Source organism: Archocentrus centrarchus, chromosome 10 (assembly GCF_007364275.1).
Source record: "Archocentrus centrarchus isolate MPI-CPG fArcCen1 chromosome 10, fArcCen1, whole genome shotgun sequence".
In the NCBI taxonomy this organism is placed as follows: Eukaryota; Metazoa; Chordata; class Actinopteri; order Cichliformes; family Cichlidae; genus Archocentrus; species Archocentrus centrarchus.
In genome coordinates, this window is record NC_044355.1 from 25,279,257 (window position 1) to 25,294,893 (window position 15,637).

The 15,637-nt window shown below is 40.2% G+C and overlaps 1 protein-coding gene across 1 annotated transcript in view; it reads left to right on the forward strand.

Annotated features, from left to right (window-relative positions):
• The window catches only part of nrg2b (neuregulin 2b), a 76,638-nt gene that overhangs the window by 39,009 nt on the left and 21,992 nt on the right, over positions 1 to 15,637 (forward strand). Inside the window, exons 4-5 of the mRNA XM_030739805.1 lie at positions 605 to 723; positions 1,138 to 1,261. Coding sequence (XP_030595665.1) covers positions 605 to 723; positions 1,138 to 1,261 — 243 coding nt within the window. The remainder of the gene's footprint in view (positions 1 to 604; positions 724 to 1,137; positions 1,262 to 15,637) is intronic.

Genomic DNA, 15,637 nt, shown 5'->3' on the forward strand with positions numbered 1-15,637 from the left:
AAAGAGCGGACACTGGACTTGCAAAATGTTATTGTCCCTACTGTCCTGCATGTTTGTGGCTGTTGTCACACTGTAGAATGACACACAAAGTGCCTAAAACTTTTGCACAGAACTGCACAAAACAAAACAAAACAAACAGAATATTTAGTACAATCTTTGGTACAAAGAGTGAAAACGCAGAAAATATGTTTTTATGTATAAAAATGTATTGGCTACATGACAGATATTATTACATAACTGTTGTTTCTACAGATTAAGATTTGAATGCTTAAAATCCACTAACTTACTGTTGTGTAGCAATATTGAGTTTGTGTTTCACATTATGCTGAATACCTGACTGCTGTTATTTTTAATATATGCTATGTGAAAGGCGTACAGTTCTATCTTTGTCACAGATGTTTGAAATTCTGTAGACTCTGTCTAGTCTTTCTTTTTAGTGTCATTACTGCCTATTAGCTTTTCCAGTCTCTATCAGCATTTCTATATAAGAATCAGCCATTTGCTGAACAGATAAATTTTCTCTTTTAGTGATCTGTTTTTTGTTTTTTTGTTTTTTAACAATACCTGACATTGTCTCTGCCTCTCTCCTTCCCCTTCTCTCAAGAAAAAACTCAAAGGTGCAGATCAGTCGTGTCCGTGTGGAAGATTCTGGCAACTACACTTGTGTGGCTGAAAACTCTGTAGGACAAGAAAACGCCACGAGTATAATCAGCGTGCAGATCTGTGAGAACAATATATTTCTATCTACCTTCCTATCTATGTGTTGATCTATCGCCTAAATATGTTAGATTTTTTAAAGATGCGGGAATCTGATCTGATTGTTTACCCTAACTGTCATCACCTGCTCTCTTTACACGGCCGTCTGGGGAAAATGCAGATTAAAAAAACGCAGCGGCAGCAGTTGTAAAAACAGAATAATTGCTTGTATTACTTGACGTAAATATACCTTAATTTTTCAGTTTTAAGGTTGCAATAAGAAAATACAAATATCCTGGGGGTCTTTGCACTCATAAAAGCCATTGTGAGCTGGAGAGTACAACAAAGTGACTAATGCCCATGTACACTGTGGCATGGTTTGGTTTGCAGGATTATGACTTAACGGGCTGTGTCTTTTCTGTCAATCTGTGCTCCTCATAGTGACCACCACAACCCCGTCTCCAGGTGTGAGTCATGCACGGCGCTGCAATGACTCGGAGAAGTCCTACTGCGTCAACGGAGGAGACTGTTACTTCATACACGGTATTAACCAGCTGTCCTGCAAGTAAGTTTATTTCTCAGTCGGTCCCCCATCCTCTCAGCCATCACTGTGTATCTCCCCCTGTCTCTCCACCCAGCCTCTGTCCCTCTCTCTTTCTCTCTGTCTGTCTGTGATGTCATTGTTGCTGGTCACTGTGTCTTCTGTTCCCTGGTTACAATCGCTCACATACACAACTGCAGCCCACCTGACCGCTCTGCTATGTCTGAGGGCTTCTTGTTTTCAGTTTTTACCAGTTTTTCCAAAAAAAAAAAAGCAGAGCACATCGTGTGCACAACATTCATTCAAATTGTGGTGTCCTGCTCCAAAAAAGATCAGTTCATTTAAGAGTGAGTGAGGTCTGCCTGTGAAATGGGAAGAAAAGCAGAGGTGTTGAACAGAATCTCACCTACTGCATAAACGCCTTTGGATATTTTTATTTATTTAATTAACAATGAAAATAATGAGTCCAAACTATTTCAGATGAGATGCAAATTATTGCAAAACTGGTGGAGTAATTTTCAACTGTTAGCAATAAAACAGTAAACCCAGTGGAAACAATTAGCATGCGTGTCGCAAGGGAAAATAGAAGGTTTTCTTTTCTGTTCTGGAGTCAATATGCAGAGTGAGGACTGTGTGTGTGGGAGGTTTATAGATTGTAAGGTCAATAATACATATACTGTATTTTCAGTTTTTTTAAACAGCCAGTTTTATGTGCAGTGGCACAGTATAGCACATTTATGCTAGGTAACAGCAAGCAAGTAATGTGGCGGCCCACTTTTGAGTCCTTTCTGTTTAATAATGTTTCTTAGCACGGTGTTGCTCCGGATATCCATACTGGCATGAAATGTTGAAGAGGACATCCTGCTGACATCGAATATTAGTTGCTGTCTCTGTTGTCGGTCACTCTGCTGGCATGTTACCATGAAACACTTTGCAAGCTGAGGGCACTCAAAACGCAAAGAGGACAGAAGAGGGACAACAGATTTCAGACTTCAAAAATGTACAGTGGCTTCCAAGTCACTGAGAGATCATAATCACAATGTTGTTAAATCCAGCTGCTAACTTACAGGCATTAATTGGATTTTAACAGTAGCTTCTAGTTTGTTATTAACTGCAATAAACTGGTACCAAGAGAAACATTGAGATTCACTCACCACATTCTTTTTCTTTTTTGATGAGCTACTGTGAAATGTCCAGAAAGTGAAACAAGTTTAATCCTGAATTATTGGTAAACTGTTATCTAGGTATCCAGTTAAATGAATATCCAAAGTACTTGTTAAGGCTTCAAAGACAAGTCCAGATTATATTATTTATTGTAACAAGGTTTCGGACATTTTTTGATATTCTGCAAGTTCTCAGCAAACATTTGTCAGCCGGTGGTCTTTTCTCTACCTTAGTCATGGTTGAGAGACAGGACAAAAGACACACTGTGGAAGAGAGCCAGATTGATTAAATGCAGAGTGGTGTATTAACAGTAAAAAGTAGTGAATGAAAAGAACACTCAGTGCATCATGGGAACCCCCAGCACCTTAGGCCTATTGCAGCATAACTAAGGGAGGGTTCAGGGTCATTTGATCCAGCCCCAACTATAAGCTTGATCATAAAGGAAGGTTTTAAGCCTAATCTTAAAAGTAGAGAGGGTGTCTGTCTCCTGAATCCAAACTGGGAGCTGGTTCCACAGAAGAGGAGCCTGAAAGCTGAAAGCTCTGCCTCCATTCTACTCTTAAGTATCTTGGGAACCACAAGTAAGCCAGCAGTCTGAAGTTGAACAGATGTAACAGATATTACCATGATTTTCATTTGAGGTACTTTTTAAACATTGCCTGGACATCCTTGTTAGATTTTTTTTAGCAACAGAAAGTTTGTGTTCACGAATTGTTTTCTACGATCTCTTTATCAATTAGAATAAAATGAAATAAACAATAAAAGAGAAAAGGTTTCTCAATAAAAACAATGAGAAGGAGAAAAAACTCAACCTCACATTTTAAAATCTACTGCTTATCCTACTGGGCTAACTGGCTTTATGCTTGGCTAATAGCATTCCTGAATTTATGACACTGACATTGCAGACAGAAGGAATAATTGTAAGAGTCCGATGTGTTAAGTTCACTATGCAGCAAATGAAATAGAATTTAGATATACAAAACCATCTGTTACACCCCTCTGCAACCCCTACTTGCCATGCAGTGGCACTGCAAAAGTGTCTGGGTGTTGCCAAGGCTTAATTGCCAATTGTCAACACCTTACAAGGTATAGACAAAGGCATGCCTGAGGCTGGTTTGGGGGAGACACCACCTCCTGCCTTCATGCTCTCTGGGCTATCATTTTAGCTGAGGTTATTAAGTAATTTAAAATAAAAACCAATGTCTTTACAAACTCTGGCATTAGTCTCCACTTTATGTTACAGCTTTGGAGCATAGTTTTAACACTGTCAACAGCTTAAAAGTGTTAATGCTAGTCTGCGTAAAGAGAGGACATGTGGACATCTGTTCACAACCAAAAATAAAACAAAGACAAATGTATTTAATTCCTTCTATGCTATAATCTGATTGTTATTTCTCACTTTCTAAGAGACAGTCTGACACAACCTCTGTTCTACATGGAAACGTCAATGTCCATCCGTTTGTGGTTCAGTTTTTGTCATCGTACCTTGACCAGTTTTGACCATGGAGATGACATCTGGGTTTTAGCCATATTTGCTGGGTTTCAGTCAAAATTAGAGGGTAACACAGGCACCAAATTAAGTGTGGCATTGCCACATTTTTTTTTTTTTTTAACTGAAAACTGAACTGGATCAGTCTCTAACCCACACTTTTAATCTGCATGCTGCCTGCACCCTGTGTTAGGAGGAACCTGTTAGAAATGTATACATCAACCAAGCATAACATTATGACCACCTGTCTAATATTGTGTTGGCCCCCCTTTTCCTGCCAAAACAGCCCTGACCCATCGAGACATGGACTCCACTAGACCCCTGAAGGTGTGCTGTGGTATCTGCACCAAGATGTTAGCAACAGATCCTTTAAGTTTTGTAAGTTGCGAGGTTGGGCATCCATGGATCAGACTTGTCCAGCACATCCCATAGGGCGAAGTCAACACCTCAAACTTCTTGTTGTGCTCCTCAGACCATTCCTGACCCATTTTTTGCTTTGTGGCAGGGCACATTGTCCTGCTGAAAGCCACAGCCATCAGGGAATACTGTTTCCATGAAAAGGTGTTGCTTAGATAGGTGGTATGTGTCAAAGTAACATCCACATGGATGGCAGGACCCAAAGTTTTCCAGCAGAGCATTGCCCCAAGCATCACACTGCTGGCTCGTCTTCTTCCCACAGTGCATCCTGGTGCCAGGTGTTCCCCAGGTAAGTGACGCACATTCACCCGGCCATCCACGTGATGTAAAAGAAAATGTGACCCATCATACCAGGCCACTTTCTTCCATTGCTCCGTGGTCCAGTTCTGATGCTCATGTGCCCATTGTTGGTGCTTTTGGCGGGTGACAGGGGTCAGTATGGGCACCCTGACTGGTCTCTGGCTATGCAGCCCCATACACAACAAACTGTGATGCGTTGTGTATTCTGACACCTTTCTATCAGACACCATCCTCATAGAGATGGTGCCTGCTCCCAGACCACCAAAATACAAACCAAAACCCAACAAAAGACAACTTAAGCATAAAAATTCAAAAACAAAAAACAATATAGCATCCTCAACTGCACCAAAGAGTAAAACAGTTAAATGTTGATTATTAAACATTAGGTCTCTCTTCTAAATCCCTGTTAGTAAATTATTTAATAATTGATCAACATATTAATTTATTCTGCCTTACAGAAACCTGGTTACAGCAGGATGAATATGTTAATTTAAACGAATCAACACCCCCGAGCGATACTCATTGTCAGAATCCTCAAAGCACAGGTTGAGGAGGAGGAGTAGCAGCAATCTTTCACTCCAGCTTATTAATTAACCATACATCCAGACAGAGTTTTAATTAATTTGAAAGCCTGTGACCCCAAACAGGACTCTAGACGGGCTTTAACTTAATCACAGCTTTATTGCTGGAATGCCGAACAAACCATGCTGGATGGGAGCCAGCAGAACCAAAAAACTACTTGAACTAACTTGAACCTGAGCTTGAGCTTGAGCATGAACATGAACATGAACACAAGGGCACACAGCAGGAGGAAACTAATGACGAGGATGCGACAAAGGACAAGGCAAAATGCAGACAATAAATACACATAGGTAAATAAGACAACAAGAGACAGCTGGAGAGAACAGGTGGACAGAATCATACTAATGAGGCAGGGGGGAAGCAAAACTCAAAATGACACACAGGGAGCAGGAGGCATGGACACAGGGGACGTGACATGAGGGAAAGAACTAAACCATGCACAAGATTCAGGTAACTAAACAAAGAAAGCCCGAATGTACAAATAACCTACAACTCAGAATGTAGCCCATAGCATAGCAAAACCCAGAAAATATAACAATAAAATAATCTCTTAAAGGAAAACAAAACCCAAATTTCCAAAAACACAATAACCAATATAGTAGTCAAGGCTAAAAACCCAAACGCTGGGTCAACAGACCCAGAATCATGGCACAACCCATCTTATATTAAAGACCGCATAATACCAGCCCGGTAGAGCGCTTTGCTGCTGGCTTACTTGTGGTTCCTAGGATACTTAAGAGTAGAATGGGAGGCAGAGCCTTCAGCTTTCAGGCTGCTCTTTTGTGGAACCAGCTCCTAATTTGGATTCGGGAGACAGACACCCTCTCTATTTTTAAGGTTAAAACTTTCCTTTTTGATCAAGCTTATAGTAAGGGATAGGTCAGGTGACCCTGAACCCTCCCTTAATTATGCTGTAACAGGCCTAGGCTGCTGGAAGGGTTCCCATAATGTACTGAGTATTTCTTTTTGGCCACAGCAGCTTTATCAGCAGTAGTGCCACCTGCACCACAACTCGGCATATACATGTGGTTGCTGGCTTCACCATTACGCCGCTCGGGCGCCCCAAGTAGTTCTTTTCATTCACCTCTTTTTACTCTGTTTATATCCCACTCTGCATTCACTCACTAGTTATTAATCTCTGGCTCTTTTCCACAGCATGTCTTTTGTTCTGTCTCTTTCCCCTCACCCCCAACCAGTCAGGGCAGATGACTGCCTCTCCAGAAGCCTGGTCCGGCCTGAGGTTTCGTCCTATTAAAAGGGAGTTTTTCTACTGTCGTCAAGTACCTGCCCATAGGAGGTCGTTTTGACCAGCCTGTCCTCCTTGAAAAAAACAGGGCCTGTAGAAACAATGGATACTTACGTTTGGATTAGAGGACATGTTGGTTGTGATTATTGGGATTTCTTTGTAATTATTGTACGGTCTTTACCTTACAATATAATGTCCCTTGAGGCAACTGTTTGTTGTAAATTTGGCGCTATATAAATAAAATTTAATTGAATTTTTCAGCAATTTGAGCTACAGTAGCTCGTCTGTTGGATCAGACCACATGGGCCAGCCTTCACTACCTACCTGCATCAGTGAGCCTTGGCCACCCATGACCCTGCTGCTGGTTCACCGTTGTTCCCTCCTTGGAACAACTTTTGATAGATACTGACTGCTGCAGACCTGGAACACCCCACAAGAGCTGCAGTTTTGCAGATGCTCTGACCCAGTCATCTAGCCATCACAATTTGGCCCTCGTCAAATCCAAACGCTTGCCCATTTTTCTAACACATCGACTTTGAGGACATAACGTTCACTTGCTTCCTAATATATAACAGGTGCCATGATGAAGACATGATCAATGTTATCCACTTCATCACTCAGTGGTCATAATGTTATGCTTGATCTGTGTATTAAATGGTGCTTTTAATTACTTCTGTTGAGACACTGAAGAACATTATCTGTTGTCAGAAACAGACAAACAGACTATTCAGGTACAAGTAGACTATGAATATGGTACTTACACATTTAGTGTATCATCTGTCTACTTTGTTGTTGCTTCTCTCTGCTTAACACCCCAGTAAATTTATTCTACCTTTGACAAAGAGCATTCCCTGCTGGTTGCTCCATGCTTATGTAGCTAGCACTTGTCCTGTGATGCGTTTATGTGCATTGATAGCCTCTAGGACGACACCCAGGACTTGACAGTCAGTTGTTTCATGTCAACATTTTAATCACTAAAGCTACCAACTGCACATCATCCCAAAAATCTTAATGTTTATTTGCTTTTAGATTCCTTAGAGGGTTCAGAACTTAAGCATTGTCTTTCAGGATCCCTCACAAAGATAGGAGCGCTTCACACAGACGGGCACAGGGAGGCCATGCTTAGCAGGTGCTTGGCTTCAGTAAAGGGATAATGTGAGTAATATAAAAATAACTCAGATCTGACAAACATTAGTCTTCCAGATATGTCCCTCCTTTATTTCCCATTTTTCTCCTTTGCTCTGTTTGTGTCACCATGTTTCCTGTTGTCCCAGTAGGTAAGAGACAGGACAAGCTGTGTGACAAACTACTGGTCACATTCATGGCAAGCAGGATGTAAAATGTAGTGATAACTTTTCTGTACTGATGCAGCCCCAGAGTGGTTAGAAAGCTTCACTGCTTATGCTAATGATCCACTTCTTCTTTGTGTTTATTTGAAATGAACTGTAAACATAAAATGCATCACTTCCTGTGAGTGGGAGGATTTTTCTTAGGAAACTGCTACCAGACTGGTAGGTGTTTAGAACAGCAAGTGCAAAAAATTTCATGAACTGAATATTTAGATGAATCACTGCTGTTATATCAGCTTATTTCAGAGAAAAACTGTTGCAGTTGTAGCAAACAAACCATCATAATTGATTCCATATTAGAAATAACAGTAGAACAGTAAAACCCTGGTTGCAGCTTGTAGCAATTTCTATAAGGGTCTTGCACTAGAACAATAGAGGTGTTACATGGCATCTCACTATCACTATTAACTTGCAGTATTTGCCTTTCTTTGGAACACATTAAATGGTAGAGTATATAAAGTTTTGCAAGCACTATGTAGTTGTTTTTAGAATATGCATTTGCAGTCAAAGCTTTGTACTAACCATTTGATTGATTCCCAATCAAATGGTCAAGTACCCCATGGGGTACTTTTGTATTAGCCAGGGGGAGCATGGAAAGATTAGTTTAACTAATTTGAAGTAAAGCAGAGTTAAACCTGCTTCCAGAGGCAATACTGAAATGTGGCCACAAGGTGGCAGTAATTTAAAAGCTTGATGCAAACATGCAAGAAGCTTTATGACAAAATGCTGTTTGAGATACAAGGAGACACTTTAACTTTGATATGTTTTAATTGAGGTCTATTTTAAGATTTCAGTGGACAAGCACTCCCTGCCTTGCTTACCCTGACAGAACATTACTGACAAGCACAATAGTTAGCTAAACACACTGGTTAAACAACTGAAATAGCTACCAAAATTAAGAGTAAAAAGTTTGAATAATTAGCTAGAAATATGGTAAGCAGATGAAAATGAAAAGTATTAACAACTGAAACTGTTTTAGCTAACAGTATGGATAAACAAGCAAAAAGTTATCAATATAGAATGGGTACACAGTTGGAATAGCTAGCTAAACATGAGTAAAAAGCTGGAAATATTTAGCTGAAAGTATTTCTAGCATTTGAAATTGAAATGTTTGTATTAAAAGGTGAAGTAGCTTGATAAAAGTATGAATAAATCAATTAAGATTTTAGCTGACAGTATGGGTAAACAAACACAATTAGCTAAAGGCAATAGATAAATGGTTAAAAATGGTCACTAAACATACTGAACAGCTGTTAAATTGAGTAGTAGCTAGTAATGTCACAAGTTCAGAAAGCATAGTTTCTCAAAAAACTTCTAAAAGCAGATATTGAAGGAGCTTAGGTGAACTTGGCTTCCTTTTCTGGCGGACATTGGCATACCAGTTTTCTAAAGTGGAGGTTGTAGCCTTTCCAATTGCCATACATGCTGGGTCATTTTGTAGATGTGTAATAAACACTTCCTCTGACAGTGTGGCTAACAGATGGAGTGTATAGTCATGTATGATCAAAAGCTTTGTTGTTGCTTTTGGTACAATAAGATGTCTCTGCTAGAAATCCATCCTTAGATCCAGAGGTGTCTGTTTCAGATCTGCATTTTTTTTGTCTCTTTGTTTTTAACATTTCCATCTCTCGCTCTCTCTCTCTCTCTCTCTCTTTCTCTCGATACACCCCCAACCCCCACCCCGACTCTCTGCCTCTCATCTGATATACCTTCGGGTCATTGCTGAAGGATAAATCAGAATGTTTTTTCATGGTGCTGACAAGCAGAAAACTTTGTTTGAGAGGGTTCATATAGACATTAGGAGCTGCGTATAGCAGTTTAACGATGCAAAATGTGCAGGATTGCACAACTGTGTGTGCATGATTGCACTGCATACAACACACTGCATCTTTAAAGAAGGCAGCAAGCTAGCAGCAAAGTAGCAGCAGACTAGCCGGCAGTTTCCAGAGAGTTACTGTAGCTTCTCAGCTTTGTCATCCTTTGTTGGTCTGTCTCTTAGAGGCAGTGGATAACAGGATGTAAATAAGACTGCTGTCTGTAGACTGTCTGCACCGCTTGTTCACTTCAGAGATATGTAGACCCCCCACTCTCCCTCACACACACACACATACCATATAAATACACTCGTGAATCTGCACGACAGCTTCAAGTCCATTCACCCCAAAACACAGGCAGCAAGCAAGAACTGTTAATATCTCTGAAATTTCAAATTTGAGGTGGTATTTGCAAGCTGTTTTTGTGCCGACCATAGGAACCTATAATCTCCTTTTCCCTGAAGGGGAAAGTAATGCTGTACTGCAAAATGGAGTCTGTAGGTTAAAGTAGAGGACAGCACATACAGAAAGGCATCCCAGCTTAAACGGAGTATAGAGGTTAAAGTGGAGATGAGCACAGGCAAACATTCCTCCAGCAAACTATGGGCAAGTTAAACCTTGGTGGGTCTTTGGTTTTCTGTGTAAAGCTGCAGATCACTTCTCTGATTAATCTGAACTTAGTTGGTGAACTACAGTCTGGATCCCAGCAGAGAAGAGTATGCCATGTGTTCCCAGCTATAGGTTGGGGAAAAAAAATCCCCTCATCAATAAAGATCATTTAATCTAAACTAATCTAATCTACAAATGTCACAAGTTCAGGCTTGTGAACATTTTGCCCATAACTGCCTGTGGTTCTTCTGTTAAATTTGATGAGCCCTTTGAATAATGAATATAACCACATTCATTCAGATGGCTGGAACAAAAGGTGTGTTAGCTTTTTTCCTTTCCTTTCCACTTGATCTGGTGGCTGACTAGGAAAAAAATGGGAAAGGAAAGGGTGAAGAGGGAGAAAAGAAATAGAAAAGAGATGATATACAGTAAAAGCTTTGCCGGCACAGGGCTGCTTCTGCACCCAGTGTCTCCCACTGCTCTCTCTCTCTCTCTCTACTCTATTTATATCTCTCTGGGAAATTGCTGAGTGGGCTCTACTGAGGGTTTTTGCTGTAATTGATTCAAAATGCAAGTTGTCTCTTTAGTGGTGAGAAAGAGGAGAAAAGGATACCCAGTCAGTTATCTGGGCAGTATATGCATGAGGGTAAAACGAGGCGTCTTGCGTTTCAAACAGGATAAATTGGTTGACCACTGTAATAAATACAGTGTGGTCATTACTGGGGCTGGGTGAAATCGCCAGAGAGCTTCTTTCATCCTATAATGACTGTAATGGGGCCACACCCATGATATCATAAAACTGTGGTCAATTGTTATCATCCATCTACAGCATATGTGCACTGGAGCTGAATAAGATATTCTATAACATATTTTTCATTTGACTGCAGTAAAAGCCAATCTACTATCAATTAAGGCAATAAAAAGATTAAATCAATTATTCCCAGCTGGGTAAAAGCCTCGACACCCATTATAACACACAATTTAAGACATTTCTGAATTTGAAGCACTCTCTTACAAAGATTTTTTTTTTCAATTTTCTTAAGAACATCATTTGAAATAAGGCTCTGTAGTGTTTTAGTGAGTGGCTGAAGATTAATAGGAAAATGTCTGAATCAACATTTAGCCTTAAAAATACTTAAACACTCAAATATTTGGAACGATGCGTGTTAATTTTGTAGTTACTGCGATGCAGCAAGGAGCTTACTTGTGAGTTTCAGTGTTGTGAGTTTGATGGCTGATGCCAGAATATGAATCACATTCAGCTTGTGGTATTGCTGACAGCTCACCACCCATCCAGAAACAAAACACCACATTCTGCAGCTGCATATAAACGGTTGCTGTTATTTATGCCAGAGAAATACTAAAACCTATTGCATCCGTTTTCACGCTCACACACTGTGGAGGGCTGTCTCTGTCTGTGTGCTCTCTCATTTTTTTGTCTTTGTGAAAAACACTTCAATTTTAAGAGTGTACCATGATTGTAGATCCTCTTTACTTTATGATTTATTTATGGAGTTCATATAAACATGGCATTACACAGAGCAAGGACATTGCATTTAATGGAAAATGCATGAGTAACCAGCAGCATGATTGAAACAGGGAGACCTGCCTTTCTAGCTGCTGTAGAGATGAACGTGAAGCCTGTCCTGCAGCTAACCTTACCATTTTTGGAACATTTGTAGTATCTTTCAGCTCTTTATTTTGGTTTGGAGTCCAACCTTTTTGTTTGGATATACACTCATTAATGCATTTATAGCAGCAGCTGTTTTCAGTGAAATGGTTCCGATTGATAGCCAGCTTATGATATCAGAACAGCTAAGTTTTTAGCTGGCAATTCTACATTCATTCCACAAACACAGGCTGACATGACCAGACAGGATTTTATATATACACTGCTCAAAAAAAAAATTAAAGGAACACTTTAAAAACACATCAGAGCTCAATGGGGAAAAAATCATGTTGGATATCGTTACTGATATGGACTGGGTGATGTGTTAGGAATGAAAGGATGCCACATGATTTGATGGAAGTGAAAATGATCAACCTACATAGGGCTGAATTCAAAGACACCCCAAAACTCAAAGTGAAAAAATGTAGCAGGCTAGTCCAGTTTACTGAAATTTCATTGCTGCAACTCAAAAGGATCCTCAGGAGTGTGTATGGCCCCCGAGTGTTTGTATGTATGCCTGACAACATCGGGGCATGCTCCTGAGGAGATGACGGAGGGTGTCCCCAGGATCTACTCCCAGATCACTGAGCTCCTGCAGTCTAAGGTGCAACCTGGGGTCAGATGGACTAAACATAATGTCCCAGAGGTGTTCTGTTGGATTGAGTTCAGGTGATTTCATCCCGATACCAAATGGCGATACCTAAGGGTGCTGTTGCCTAGCCTGTAGAGGTCTGTGCGTCCCTCCATGGATATGCCTCCCCAGACCTGTGTATCACCTCGTGCTACCAGTAGTGACTCTGACGCTAGCCAAATGCAAAATTAGTGAAAAAACAGTCAGAAAAGATGAGGAAGGGAAAACATCAGTCGCCTCCACCTGTAAATGCATTCCTGTTTTGGGGCTTATGTCATTGTTGACCCTCTAGTGCACATGTTGTTAATTTCATTAACACCAAAGCAGCTGAAAATCATTAACTGACCAGCTCAATATCCCAGAATTTTAATTTTTTTTTTTTTTTTTTGGAGCAGTGTAGATAATTTTTGTAACTGACCTTTTTTTTTCACTTGAAAGGACATCCAGCCAGCATTTATTCGAATCAATTTCTTTTCAGTTTTATTTATGTAGCAGCACAACAACAGTTGTTTAAAAGCACTTTATATTGCAAGGTAAAGACCCTACAATATTAGAGTAGCCCAACAAAGTACTCTACATGCAAGCACTTGACGACAGAAGGAAGGAAGAACTCCCTTTTAACAGGAAGAGGACCCTAGCAGATCTAGGCTTAGGAAGGGGCAACCATAGACATGGTTGCCTCGTTGACTGGGTTGGCCCCCTGATGTTACGTAACTGTGCGTCCACCATATTGGAGGAGGCAAAGCTGCGCTGTGAACTAATACAAGTGAATGGACTGAACTTCATAAAGCGCCTTTCTACAAAGTTATTTAAGTTAATGCGTTCATTCACACATTCAAATATGCACTAATATACGCTGGGAAACTGTTAGGCACAAAAAAATAATTTTATTTTCAAAATGTTAAAATGGCCAAATACGATCAAAAACAATTCATCAGTCTTACCTTTGAAAGGTAATCCCACGTGATCTGTAAAATGGTTCGAACAACTCCATACAGCACAAGAGTGCAGCATCTCTCTCATGTTGTGTTGGCGGCTTTTGCCACCTCCAATACAGCGGCAACATTGACATACGAGCCAGTGTTCAATGCGGCGTCTAGGTATATACGTCTGTGGGGGCAATCATCTGCCATGAGCAGCTGGGGGTTGATGTGAAATAGAAGAAAAAAAGGGCACGGACAGACAAGGACAAAATATATACAATAGAAAAAGAAAAATAAGACAAAATATAATGACATGCAGTAGTGGCATATAAATGCATCAGGAGTTGAGCAAACAGCAACAGTTTTGCCAACTTTGGCACTCCTTTAATTTTTTAACTAAATGTCTAAAAAGGACTGTCATCCAATTGTTTGTTGGGTAATGATGCTATTTTTCTGATTTGAACCATGTAGCTTGAGACCAAAGTTAGCTACTATCAGGTAAACACAGTGGAATATTTCGCCCCTAAAGGATGTAATGATTCTGGAACCCAGAGTGAGGTTAAAGACGAGTTTATGTTTGATTTATGTTTGTCCAGGATCTAGAAACATAACTAAAATAGATGCTACTGAAGCTCTGCATCTGCTAGCTATGCTCAGGGCACAGCTAGGGTAGCTATTTGCCAAAATATTAACCTTTTTTAGTTTTATGAAGTGATCCTAATCTGATCATTGTGTTTTCCCCCACTTGACCAAAACACCAAAAAGCAGAAGTGTAATGTAACAGGAAAATCCAAAAATGTAGCGGAATATACAGTCGTCCCTCATTATATCGCTCCACTGTGTCGTGGATTTAAAAAAAAAAAAATTACTAATTCTGTTCTGCAGAGTTTTCACTATATTGCAGGATTTTGCGGTATATAGGTATTTCTGTAACACATAACTATGTTCATCACTTGGACGAAGAGCTCAATTACGCCTACACCAATAGTGGAAATAGAAGTTATGGCCGAGGGCGAAGATGCAGCACCACCTCCATCGCCATCAGTACTGCACAGCTACAAAATTCATCATCTTCATCATTCAAGTTGTAGTAAGAGAGTGGGAAAGGTTTATATAAGTGTGGGAAGGGTTTATAAAGCCTTAAAATATATATAAATAATAAAATAAATATAACGCCGCTACTTCGTGGATTTTCACCTATCGCAGGGGTCACTAGAACATAACCCCCGCGATAGGTGAGGGATCACTGTACATCAAAATGACAACGATCACAGAGGCAAGGAGGCAAGCGTGACGAAACATCGCTGGCGTTTGTGGGGCAGCTCCTCTTCTAGGTAGAGCATTTATTTTAAAGATCTCAGCTTTTTGTCATCAGCTGATTTAACAAGTGGATTGAACTGTTGTCATATGATAAAATGTATTCCACTAACAGTCATTTCAGATTAGCATCCAATTACATCATATAGTCCTCCTGTAACTTTTTAATATAATTCAATTTCATATTTATGTGTGTAAAAATAGTACATAATTACATCCGCTGGCCAACATATAGTTGCATCCAGTACGTCTATCTGTATGAGTACCTGCATCTGTCTGGAATGGCGAATTCTTTAGAGGTTTAATCAAATTCATGACCGCTGTTTTTTTTTTTAAATATTTTTGCATTTTATTTAATAGTTATTAAATGGTTTTACCAATGTTAATACATTTATCAAGTGCACTGAGTGAGAGTCCATAAGGCAACTGTTTGTGTATGCATTTTGTGGGTGTTGTTTGCATCTGTGTTTGTCTTGAGAGGGGTTGGAGGCTAACGACTGTACGTTTGACCCTTCCTACCTCCTGCACCACCATCACACGACCCTCATGATTGTGATGATGTCTGAACTGTAGCGGTGATGTCATATTGATGGTGGTGATGTCACAGTATGCAGGTCATCTCTCTCTTTCTCTCTCTCTTTGTAGTTGGTGGATTGTGATGTTTTCTAATCCCTCATCTCTCTCCTCTCTTGTTTCCCTCCTTCCCTTCCTTTCTCTCCCCCTCTTATCTATCTGTCCTTGTGTATTTCTCCTCCTCTCTTTCCTCCTGTTTTATCCTCTCTCTTCCCTCTGTATCTTTAACCTTCCTTCCCCTCCCTCTGTGTCTCGTTTTCCCTCCATCAGGTGTCCCAATGACTATACGGGGGACCGCTGTCAAAACTCCGTCATGG